This window comes from Odontesthes bonariensis, chromosome 9 (assembly GCF_027942865.1).
Source record: "Odontesthes bonariensis isolate fOdoBon6 chromosome 9, fOdoBon6.hap1, whole genome shotgun sequence".
In the NCBI taxonomy this organism is placed as follows: Eukaryota; Metazoa; Chordata; class Actinopteri; order Atheriniformes; family Atherinopsidae; genus Odontesthes; species Odontesthes bonariensis.
Genome location: NC_134514.1, coordinates 39,754,717 through 39,766,843, shown reverse-complemented (window position 1 = coordinate 39,766,843; position 12,127 = coordinate 39,754,717). Strand labels below are relative to the sequence as shown.

Below are 12,127 nucleotides of genomic sequence, written 5' to 3'. Positions count from 1 at the left end.
TCTTAATCATCCCTTACGCTTTGGGCCGTCTTCATTCGGCTGCAGCAGCACAACCAGGCCAGGACTCGCTGCTGGCACGGCTCTATTCCAGCCACCTGACTGGTTCAGCGCGGCGCAGCTCTCGTTGTCATTGGCTATTCGTATTGTCTGTCAAAAGATGGACGAATGTAATCTATCGAAAAGTATCGACCGCGTTTCATATCGCTTCCGTTTTATCGTCCAGCCCTAGCTTAAAGACATCATTCATTCAATGATTCAACCTGGAAACAGACAGGCTGAGAAAAGGCTCAGATGGATAATCCAAAAAGAAATAATGCATTCTTTTCACAGTTGGGATGGTAATCTATCATTAAAGCAAAACCTCAGCAGGTTTCTGTTGGAGCCGCAGAACATGAGCACCTCTGATCTCTGAGCTTTAGAAAGATGAACAGAAGACAACATTTGAAGATTTTAATACCTTCTAGGGCCTTTTCAACTTTTTCTTTTTCCAGACCTGCAGGTCAACATTTGGCAGTCCACTAATATCCCATCACATGACTTTAAGATTCCCATCGAGAAGCTAGCAGGGTTTTCCAAGAAAGCCCAAAGCCCCAGCAGTCACAGCACATAGCAAAGCTTCACATCATCTCCAGTCAACAGGGCAGAGGAACACAACCCCCACCCCCCCCAGTCCTCCATCAATGAGCGCCCTTCTGCACCATCTGGGTGAAGCGGTTGGTGATGGTCAGGGTGGTGTCAATGAACCTCTCCACGCAGCTCACCAGGCACGTCTCAGTACGGTGGTCCAGCTTGGAGCCTGGAGTGTCCACACACTTGTCCCAGCAGACGTCAGTGAAAGTGTGAACCTGCAGGTCACATCACAACCTGGTTAGGAGCTGACATGCTAAACTCGGGTTTGAGTGTATCAATGCCAGGAAGTTAGTTAGGCTACAGTGTTTCTCAATTCCGGTCCTCAAGTACCACTGCCCTGCATGTTTTGGATGTTTCCCTCCTCCAGCACACCTGATTCAAATGATCAATCAAGCTCTGCAGTGGCCTGATCAGGAGCCATTCATTCAGGGCAGTGGGTCCCGAAGGCTACGCAGAGTTGGGCTACGCAGAGTTAGGCTACGCAGAGTTAGGCTACGCAGAGTTGGGCTACGCAGAGTTGGGCTACGCAGAGTTAGGCTACGCAGAGTTGGGCTACGCAGAGTTGGGCTACGCAGAGTTGGGCTACGCAGAGTTGGGCTAGGCAGAGTTAGGCTACGCAGAGTTGGGCTACGCAGAGTTAGGCTACGCAGAGTTGGGCTACGCAGAGTTGGGCTACGCAGAGTTGGGCTAGGCAGAGTTAGGCTACGCAGAGTTGGGCTAGGCAGAGTTGGGCTAGGCAGAGTTGGGCTAGGCAGAGTTGGGCTACGCAGAGTTGGGCTAGGCAGAGTTAGGCTACGCAGAGTTAGGCTACGCAGAGTTGGGCTACGCAGAGTTGGGCTAGGCAGAGTTAGGCTACGCAGAGTTGGGCTACGCAGAGTTAGGCTACGCAGAGTTGGGCTACGCAGAGTTGGGCTACGCAGAGTTAGGCTACGCAGAGTTAGGCTACGCAGAGTTGGGCTACGCAGAGTTGGGCTACGCAGAGTTGGGCTAGGCAGAGTTAGGCTACGCAGAGTTAGGCTACGCAGAGTTGGGCTACGCAGAGTTGGGCTACGCAGAGTTGGGCTACGCAGAGTTAGGCTACGCAGAGTTGGGCTACGCAGAGTTGGGCTACGCAGAGTTGGGCTAGGCAGAGTTAGGCTACGCAGAGTTGGGCTACGCAGAGTTGGGCTACGCAGAGTTAGGCTACGCAGAGTTGGGCTACGCAGAGTTGGGCTAGGCAGAGTTAGGCTACGCAGAGTTGGGCTACGCAGAGTTGGGCTACGCAGAGTTGGGCTACGCAGAGTTAGGCTACGCAGAGTTGGGCTACGCAGAGTTGGGCTACGCAGAGTTGGGCTAGGCAGAGTTGGGCTACGCAGAGTTGGGCTACGCAGAGTTGGGCTACGCAGAGTTGGGCTACGCAGAGTTGGGCTAGGCAGAGTTAGGCTACGCAGAGTTGGGCTACGCAGAGTTGGGCTAGGCAGAGTTAGGCTACGCAGAGTTGGGCTACGCAGAGTTGGGCTAGGCAGAGTTGGGCTAGGCAGAGTTGGGCTAGGCAGAGTTGGGCTACGCAGAGTTGGGCTTCGCAGAGTTGGGCTACGCAGAGTTGGGCTACGCAGAGTTGGGCTAGGCAGAGTTGGGCTAGGCAGAGTTAGGCTACGCAGAGTTAGGCTACGCAGAGTTGGGCTAGGCAGAGTTGGGCTAGGCAGAGTTGGGCTACGCAGAGTTGGGCTAGGCAGAGTTAGGCTACGCAGAGTTGGGCTACGCAGAGTTAGGCTACGCAGAGTTGGGCTACGCAGAGTTGGGCTAGGCAGAGTTAGGCTACGCAGAGTTGGGCTACGCAGAGTTGGGCTACGCAGAGTTAGGCTACGCAGAGTTGGGCTACGCAGAGTTGGGCTACGCAGAGTTGGGCTACGCAGAGTTAGGCTACGCAGAGTTGGGCTACGCAGAGTTGGGCTAGGCAGAGTTGGGCTAGGCAGAGTTAGGCTACGCAGAGTTGGGCTACGCAGAGTTGGGCTAGGCAGAGTTGGGCTACGCAGAGTTGGGCTACGCAGAGTTGGGCTAGGCAGAGTTGGGCTAGGCAGAGTTGGGCTACGCAGAGTTGGGCTACGCAGAGTTGGGCTAGGCAGAGTTGGGCTAGGCAGAGTTGGGCTACGCAGAGTTGGGCTACGCAGAGTTGGGCTACGCAGAGTTGGGCTAGGCAGAGTTGGGCTACGCAGAGTTGGGCTACAAAGAGTTAGGCTACGCAGAGTTGGGCTACGCAGAGTTGGGCTAGGCAGAGTTAGGCTACGCAGAGTTGGGCTACGCAGAGTTGGGCTAGGCAGAGTTGGGCTACGCAGAGTTAGGCTACGCAGAGTTGGGCTACGCAGAGTTGGGCTACGCAGAGTTGGGCTACGAAGAGTTGGGCTACGCAGAGTTGGGCTACGCAGAGTTGGGCTAGGCAGAGTTGGGCTAGGCAGAGTTAGGCTACGCAGAGTTGGGCTACGCAGAGTTGGGCTAGGCAGAGTTGGGCTACGCAGAGTTGGGCTACGCAGAGTTGGGCTACGCAGAGTTGGGCTAGGCAGAGTTGGGCTACGCAGAGTTGGGCTAGGCAGAGTTGGGCTACGCAGAGTTGGGCTACGCAGAGTTGGGCTAGGCAGAGTTGGGCTACGCAGAGTTGGGCTACGCAGAGTTGGGCTACGCAGAGTTGGGCTAGGCAGAGTTGGGCTAGGCAGAGTTGGGCTAGGCAGAGTTGGGCTACGCAGAGTTGGGCTACGAAGAGTTAGGCTACGCAGAGTTGGGCTACGCAGAGTTGGGCTAGGCAGAGTTGGGCTACGCAGAGTTGGGCTACGCAGAGTTGGGCTAGGCAGAGTTGGGCTACGCAGAGTTGGGCTACGCAGAGTTGGGCTAGGCAGAGTTGGGCTACGCAGAGTTGGGCTACGCAGAGTTAGGCTACGCAGAGTTGGGCTAGGCAGAGTTGGGCTAGGCAGAGTTGGGCTAGGCAGAGTTAGGCTACGCAGAGTTAGGCTCCACATGGAAGGGAAATCCTTTCTTCAAAGCCTTTGGGAGTAGCCTTCTGACTGAAGATGCTACATATGATGTCATATTAATGCTCTTTTGTTTTTAACATAGCTCCAGAAAACTGTAATGGTCGCTGCCTGTGGGAAGAAACCTTCCCATGAGAAATGTTATTGTGCAGCAGGACAAGTTCAGGTTTTAACACGCATAAACGTCACATCGTACATGGCGAATAAAGCTTTAAATGTTCGCTCTCTGGGTGCAGTTCGGTGTCACCAGGAGCCCGAGGCTCCCGGCATGTGGCCCGCTGCTGCTACAAACCTGAGCCTGAAACTGCGCTTTCTGTTGCTCTATGGCGATCATCCTCTGGAGTTCCGTTGCTTCTGCTTTCTCAGAAGCACTATAGTTGTGAAAGCTGTCCATTAGCCTCTGAATAGATGAGCACAGGGCGACTGTAAGAAGCCGGTAACAGGCGGCTGAGCGGGGCTGAGCGGAGCGGGGCTGAGCGGAGGTGACCTTCGCTGCCTCCGCTACAGAGAGGCTGCGGCGGCGGAGCCAGCGCTGATATAACAGTCACATGATGCACCCCACAGCAGCGGCTCTTGCTCAGGGACGTTTACAAATCTTCAGACTGAAAGTGACGCAAGAAGTGACGTTTACAAAGATATTCGATATTGAAGAGGAGTTCACTGAAAACGTCTGAATCATGTTATTTCTGCTGACGAAACAGAATTTGGCCCTTTTATTTCTCAGTTTTCCCTTTCTATCTTATGAATATAGCAATTTTTATCGGTTCCTAATCTAATAATCTATGATGAAGATGATGAAGATTTTAAATAAAATGGAATCTGATGAAAACAGGCAATGCAAAAACAATCATATATCCATAAATATTTAAATTGGAGGGCATTGAAATAAGAAAAAGAATCAAGAGCATTTATTTACAGAATTTTAAACACCAGTGTATATATTATTCTGAATGTCTCTTTGTTCCTCATATATTCAGAATACGTGTTACTCAATGCATTATTCAAACATTTCATTCAGGTGTTCATGTTAATGAGGGGGCATTGCATGGAAACCCACCCAGTGTCCCACTGATACTGTTATGGAAGTTTTTCTGTGCCATCAGAGTTTGAATACGAATTTCTAATATTGAATTTTTACAGCATCAAAATCAGACTTTGAATTTGAAAAATCAACAGTGGAAAAAAATTCAACTTCAAAAAATTCAGTGGAAAAAGAACCAGACTTAACATCTGGATAAACAAGGAGAAGCAATCGATCCCTGTCTCAATTCATCAGATCAGCTCAATAGATATTGAGTTATATCTATTACACTGTTGGTTTTTCAAATTCAAAGTCTGAATTTGATGCTGTAAAAATTCGATATTAGAAATTCGTATTCAAACTCTGATGGCACAGAAAAACTTCCATATACTGTCACTAAGCTGTAGTAACTCTGTGGCAAGCCATTTTAACATTTAATAGCCAGACTGGATATGTGTTGCAGATATCTGTATTACGACTAGTCATAATTCCAGTTCAAGATATCTTTAATTCACCTCAATTAAAGATATCTACATGTCCCTTTTCAGATATCTTAAATTAAGTTTTGACTTGTCAAAATGACGTCGATATCTGTGATCAAAACCCCATACACATGAATGACAAAAGTGACATCATTTGTCCTAGCAAGAAACAAATATCTCTATATTTCGTTTCGACTAGTCACAATCACGTTACAAATATCTTGAATCAAAAATCCAACTATTCAAAATGTATTTACTAATTAGGACTAGTCAGAAAAACGTTGATATCTACATGCTAATTCTGGATCGTCAAACGTAGCTATTGAATGTTAAAATGCTTGCCATAGTAACTCATCTTCTCGAACATTCAACATCTTTGTGTCATTGACGACGCAACAACTACATCCGGGTGACTGTGGTGACCTTGGTTGGTTAATCATCATGGCGGCCATCGTTAGGTTGAGTTCTGCCTATCGCAGGGGAATTAAGCGTAAGTATCGCTCTCTTTTATCAATGTCTGCGCTTTTTTCTTGACAGTGTTCTTACTTTAGCGCCACGGTTTATGAGAGAGGAGAGGTGGGTTATGGGCAGCTCGCTACAGGTACTTTCAAGTTCACGTCTTGAATAAAGCAAATATTGGTGCCATTATAACAGGTCTGGGTCGAGCTATTTCTGGTTAGTGTTGTGAAGAGGCCAGTAAAGCTAATCCTCCCAAAACGATCTGTCGTGAAAGAAAATAATAAAGTTGTTCCCTGATGACATCACTGAGGCAATGTCAGCCGGTGTTGCAGCTAAAAATGTTTGCATGGTAACTGGCGACCTTCAGCCTGAAGCGTGGCTCGTTGCTCATTGCTACGAAGGCAGTTTGGAAACCGGAAGAAGTGAAATGTCAAAGTTTGTGTTTTATTTCCCCACTGAGACGTGGAAGTGTTGTGCGGACGGTCACGTGTTCAGTTTAGTTTCAGGATGAGAGGAAGATGTTTTCTTTTTATCGATTTCTTTTGTTACTTCAATTAAAACTAACGACTTGTGTTTAATTGAGTAATTCTAGTATCACTGGATGGAACAAAGTTGAAATAAAAATGGCACTGACAGAGAAACCAAGAAGCCCATCTTTTAATGATCAGTCTGTGCTTTCACAGAATTATATTTACAATAAACACGCATTTTAAATATTCAAATGTTACAAATGAATACACATCATACAATCTTTCTCATAAGTATACTTTGTGTCTGCTGGTTATCCAGCAGCTTTCTCAGCTGCATTTACCTTAAACACTGCTCTGTAACTGGTTTGAGTTTAGTTGATGATGCAAACATGCTTTGGACACATTAATTGTTGGTTGGACCCGTTATCAGTAGCCTGGAAATAACTAAACTAATCCTGGTTCCAGCAGATATGAGACATGAAAGTCTCCTTCGCCCTCATGCCAGATTCATTGTGCTCATTGAAACAAAGATGTTAACATTGTGCACATTCAGTTCTCTACTTTTTGAACTGTCCTTGTTTTATTTTGATCATTTCAACACGAGAGCTAAAGATTGCACAGATTAAGCCATGAAAATATGTGGGGTTAGGTTACGGACACACGATGAAGACCAGTACTGTTCCAGAACCATTGGTGATGTCATTATGAGCACAGATTCCACTCACAGCTGCCACAGAAATCCTATTATTTCTCAGGTCCTCAGTGTGCCTGCTGACATTCTGCAGCTGACATCATCTGAAGGATCATCTGAATGTTAGCAAAGTTCACAGCCCACCTTCAGACACCCCTGTGTTTAAAGCTGAAGCCCTTTTTAGGTGCTCCTGACAACAGTCGGTTAGATTATGCAGCACATTATCTGGGCGTCGGTTAGCTGTAAAAAACGTTTGGTGCAACAGTAACAAAGGCAGAGGTGTCATTTCTCAGCCTTTCCTTGAGATTTGCTGCTGTGAAAGAACAGTGCAGTTTGACTGGGAGCAGCTGAGATGTTCTGGCTGACTTCATGTAAGATTTATTCAGATTTATGTGAGAGAATCTAAACGTGACAAACTGTTGTCCATCTTGTCTCCTCAGCTCTGTTCTACCAAAGCACGGTGCTGGCCCGGCCCGTGGCTGTACCACACAAGCACAAGGAGCAGCCCTACCTGCTGACGGCACGGATCCATTCCTCACAAGCTCTAAACGGTCAGTGCTGCGCTGCGCGAGTATCCATGGTAACCTGTCTGCAGGGTATATGTAGGGCAGCACCTGTACAGGAAGCCACAGCGGTAAGGTGGGTGTGACCTTAGACGGTACCACAGAGTGGGGTCAGGGTCACTGACACCCTTTCCTCAGCAGGTGGGTGTGTGAACACCGACCGCCCGATGCTGGCTGACAGATGTTCCAGGTGTGTTCAGCTCTGATGGGCTGCTACTGGCAGCAGTGGTGACAGATGTGGTGAGCTGCAGGTGGCAGGAAGCACCTGTGTTCCGTTCTGACATGAGGGAAGCTGTCAGACGGCCTCGGGTTAGAGCTGCTGAGGTGGGGCCCCTGGTCCTCCGTCTGGGGCACCCTTCCTGCTCCTGCTCCTGGTTCTGGTTCTGATGGAGGGTTCTTCCTGTTAAAAAGGAGTCGCTTCTCTTTGAATTGGACTGTACCATTGCAGTGCTTTGAGATGACATTTGTGATGATTCTGCACTTTATAAATAAACTGAATTAAATTGAACATAAGATTGGAAAGAAGTTGGATTATTTTGAGTATGTGTTAAAGTGATATGTGTCCGGTGCACGTCTGTAAACATCTGGAGCACTGAAAGGCCTCAGGACTGGGGGACCTGGTGCATCAGTGGGTGGTCAGTGGGCCCGCTGCAGCAAATCCAGTCGAACCGCAGCGCTCAGCAACATCTGCTGATGTCAGAAGAATCAATGAGCCCCCTGATGGAGATTTGGCAGACTTAGATATTCTGCTCAAGTGCCACCCTCCGACACAGCCCCCCGCTCCAACCTGTCCTTCACTACAACCCAGCTGAGAAACCAGCTCCAGAGGATCCAGGCAAGGAAAGCCACAGGTCCGGGCGGTCAGGTCCGGGCGGCGCCGGGTCCGGGCGGCGCCGGGTCCGGGCGGCGCCGGGTCCGGGCGGCGTCGGGTCCGGGTTCCTGTGGAACACGTGTTAAACCTGAACCTGAAGCTGGGGAGGGAACCACAGCTGTGGAGAACCTCCTGCGTGGTACCAAGACCCCACACCCCAAGTTCTTCAGCAGCTACAGGCCGGTGGCACTGACATCCCACCTGATGAAGACCCTGGAAGCACTGTGAGGATCATGTTCTTTGAGTTCTCCGGTGCTGGAGAACACCGGGTGGACCACCACCTCGCGTACTGGATTTTGGAGTACCTCACCGAATGTCCACAGTATGTGAGGACCCGGGACCGTGTGTCCGATGTAGCCGTCTGCAGCACAGGGGCCCCTGTGGGGCCCCACAGGGAACGCTCCGGGCTCCTTTTCATACTGCAGACACCTCCTACAACCCCTCCACCTGCAGGGGTCCGCGGACTCGTCCTCATCAAGTACAGAGGCTGGACCGGTGCCAGCGGGACCCTCCGGATCAACCAGGGGGCTTCAGCCACAGACTGCTTCCCCCCAAGTGTGTGAAGGAGCTCCCAGGAGACCCAGCGGTGGTCCCGGCAGACCCAGCGGTGGTCCCGGCTGACCCAGCGGGGGTCCCGGCTGACCCCACCCTCACCAGGACTGATCAGTTTAATGAGCAATAATAAATCGAGCAGATATATTCCCAGCTGTGGAAGTTAAAACACTGAATATAGGCTTCTGTTCATGTGTCCTATGTTGTTTGTTGTTTACTGTTATTTTAAACCCTTTACTATTTTGGTATTTTATTTATTTAGATCTATTGCTGCTGTAACATCAAAAGTTTCCCCACTGTGGGGCCAATAAAGGAATTCTTCTTTAGACTGGAAAAAGATCCAGCAGCTGGTTCCTCACTTATAATAAATAAATGCCTCCGATACAAAGGAGCCCCCTGCCCGCTGCTCAGGAGCCCGCTGCTCAGGAGCCCGCTGCTCAGGAGCCCGCTGCTCAGGAGCCCGCTGCTCAGGAGCCCGCTGCTCAGGAGCCCGCTGCTCAGGAGCCCGCTGCTGGAGGCAGGACTGCTGCTCTGTTTACCAGGTGCGGGGCCAAAGGTATTGTGGCCCTGAGCTGGCTCTGAAGTTGGGAACAGACCAAATGAAATGTCTGAGCAGGGGAGACTGAGGGTGGTTCCACTCTGGACCCTGCTGCCGGTGGGCTTCTGCACCGCAGGTCTGCCCCTGGCTGTCTGTGCAGGGGCCAGGAATAAGGGGCCTCCTTTGAAAATAAACGATGACTCGGCACAGATTATCCAAATAAAATGCGATCCTGTCTGATAACCCACACTTTGTCTCGTTCTGCAGCCGGCTCCGACTCTAAAGCCGCCTCTCTGCATTGGACAGCTGAGCGGGCCCTGAGCATCCTGCTGCTGGCCATGGGCCCCGTGGCGTACTACAGCCCCGGCCCCGCCATCGACTACTCCCTGGCTGCTGCCCTCACCCTGCATGGACACTGGTAAGAGGAGGAGACGCACACCTGCCCGCTGGGCCTTTATTCATAGGACACATCTATCCTTCTGGTTTACTCCGTTACCTAGGAAACAGGACCCAAAGCAACGCCACACTAATCACTGTTCCTGCACGCCGCTATAGAAACCTGCATTTCTAGAAGCTGCATTGTTCAGGTTTTGATCCCTGTTTCTGGAGAAAAGCTGAGGGGCAAATGTCTTCATCAGGTTGGTGGTCGTTGTCGTTTTGGGGGCATTACTGTAGTCCCACACGTCGGGGGCATTACTGTAGTCCCACACGTCGGGGGCATTACTGTAGTCCCACACGTCGGGGGCATTACTGTAGTCCCACACGTCGGGGGCAGTCATGCTCCCTTCTGCGGACTTGACCTCAGCAGGTTGGGATTAAAAAGATGAAGAATCTAGTTTGAGCTGGTGGTCCAGAGGTCTTGTTCACTGACCCTAATTGGACATTTTGCTGTGATGGATTTGTGGGGGGGTGGGAGGCTGTCAGCAGATGTTAATTCAGCCTGCTTTGTTCCAGCTCTGACTTCAGAGGCTGGTTCAGCTCAGCGTCATAACCACGCAGGCGTCCATCAGTCAGCCCGCCAACAGAGAGGCACGGCAGGTGCACAGCCCAGATCCCAACATAAGTCCTGCTCAGAGACAGGAAGGAATCTCAATGCAGCAACGTCAGCGTAGTTAAAGGCATGAGAAAACTGGAGCGCTTCCCTTTTCACACATATCTGACTAATAGGATTTTAGAGCTGGAAGGAATGTTGGAAATGAATGCCGAGCTGATAAATCAGTGAGACAGGAAGGCCTTTCACTGGGCTGTCCCTGGGACGGTCCCTCTGATGTCCCTCTGCCCATCTTTGTTGACGGTGGGCTGTTCTTGCTTTGCAGGGGTCTCGGCCAGGTGTTAACGGACTACGTTCACGGGGACACAAAGATCAAGATTGCCAACGCCGGTCTCTTCCTCTTGTCCACGGTCACTTTTGCCGGCCTTTGCTACTTCAACTACAACGACGTGGGCATCTGCAAAGCTGTGGCCCTGCTGTGGAGTAAATAAAGGGACTATGGACTGGGACACTCGGGGGGGGGGGGCTGATTGTAAAAACATTCAAGTTGTTCGATGTAAATTCTTATAAATATATCATTTTGACAATATTACATTGATGTATGTACTGTGTTGAATCGTAATGAAAGCGGATTAGTTTTTGTAGTTGATTGGGCTGTGAACATCCATTTTCTTTTTAAAGAGATGTGGAAGAGAAGCTTTTGATCTCTGAGGCCTCGGCAGAGCTCAGCAGAGCCTAAAGCAGTCACGTGCTGGCAGAGAAAACACCTCTTCTGTTTCAGTGGCTCTGTGCTGCTGTTCTATTGGAAGCTGATTGCAGGCAGAGTGCTGTGGGACTGCCAGCTCCAGTAATGCTCAGCTGCACATCTGGCAGAACACATGCTTCAGTAAATATAGGGCTGAAACTTACAGTGTGTGCATTTCTATCTGACTGTGTAACTGAAATTAAAACATTAAGACAGAAAAGAAAATGTATTAAATTGATCTAAGAAAGAAGTTGAATGTGATTGCATACCTTCAGGCACCGTTTCTGAATGGATCTGCAGTGTAAAAGCTGCTCAGTGCATGTGCTGGGTTAGGCTTTGCTTTAGGGACGCACAGATTTGCATGCAGATTTAATCTGAGTGCTGCGATACAGTTGAGCTTTATTTCGTCTGTTTTCACAGGACTGATTAGAACAGTCTCCTTATGCGTTGTATCAATAGATAAATATGGAAATCAGTGGTTGGTTGTACAGATGTTTTAATTAAGAACAAGAGTATAAAATGCATAATAAAAAAACGCTTCTGGTGTCCTCTATATGGCAGAGTTTAGAAAATATATTTATATATATGAATAGGCCTCGGTTCCAAAATGACCACAGATGAGCAGAAATGTAGCTGGGGGGGGGGGGGTCACACAAACCTGCAGGAGGGCGTGTTTATCTCACTGAGCACATCCTTATGTCTTTGGAACTTGAGACACAGTGATCTCACAGCGCTCATCCACCACATCATCAGCTTTAGGACACAGACACAGTTTCATCCCACAGGGAAAGCCCCCGTCCTGCTGAAATGCCAAGAACCTCTTCCTGTACACGGTGGACTCGAACGTAAACTTATCGCTGGAAATGTATTTCGGGTAGAACAAGGCCTTGTGTGGTGTTCTTTCTGGAAGTTCCTGTGGACGGACAGAAGCAGGAGGAGTGAGATAATATCACGCTCTTCAACAGCCTACAAGCTACAGCCAGTAACACCCAGATGAGCTCCTGTGTCTACACAACAAATGTGCAGACACATCAAACCACTTTCTGGAACCATTTCATTCAGATACCTGAATTTGTACATCTGCCAAAAACAAAAACTTTACCTGAACAAAA

At 49.4% G+C, this 12,127-nt stretch overlaps 2 protein-coding genes across 2 annotated transcripts; one reads left to right on the top strand and one right to left on the bottom strand.

The window, feature by feature from the left end:
- Positions 1-436: 436 nt before the first annotated feature.
- On the bottom strand, positions 437-4,153 carry timm8b (translocase of inner mitochondrial membrane 8 homolog B (yeast)). Its single transcript, XM_075474515.1, has 2 exons — positions 3,925-4,153; positions 437-845 (listed from the first exon to the last, which is right to left on the bottom strand). The coding sequence occupies exons 1-2, from the start codon at positions 4,024-4,026 to the stop codon at positions 678-680; spliced, it is 270 nt and encodes an 89-aa protein (XP_075330630.1). The 5' UTR covers positions 4,027-4,153; the 3' UTR covers positions 437-677.
- A 1,375-nt stretch (positions 4,154-5,528) lies between these two features.
- Positions 5,529-11,493, top strand: sdhdb (succinate dehydrogenase complex, subunit D, integral membrane protein b). Its single transcript, XM_075474220.1, has 4 exons — positions 5,529-5,625; positions 7,196-7,306; positions 9,547-9,697; positions 10,596-11,493. The coding sequence occupies exons 1-4, from the start codon at positions 5,577-5,579 to the stop codon at positions 10,759-10,761; spliced, it is 477 nt and encodes a 158-aa protein (XP_075330335.1). The 5' UTR covers positions 5,529-5,576; the 3' UTR covers positions 10,762-11,493.
- The last annotated feature ends 634 nt before the right edge of the window (positions 11,494-12,127 follow it).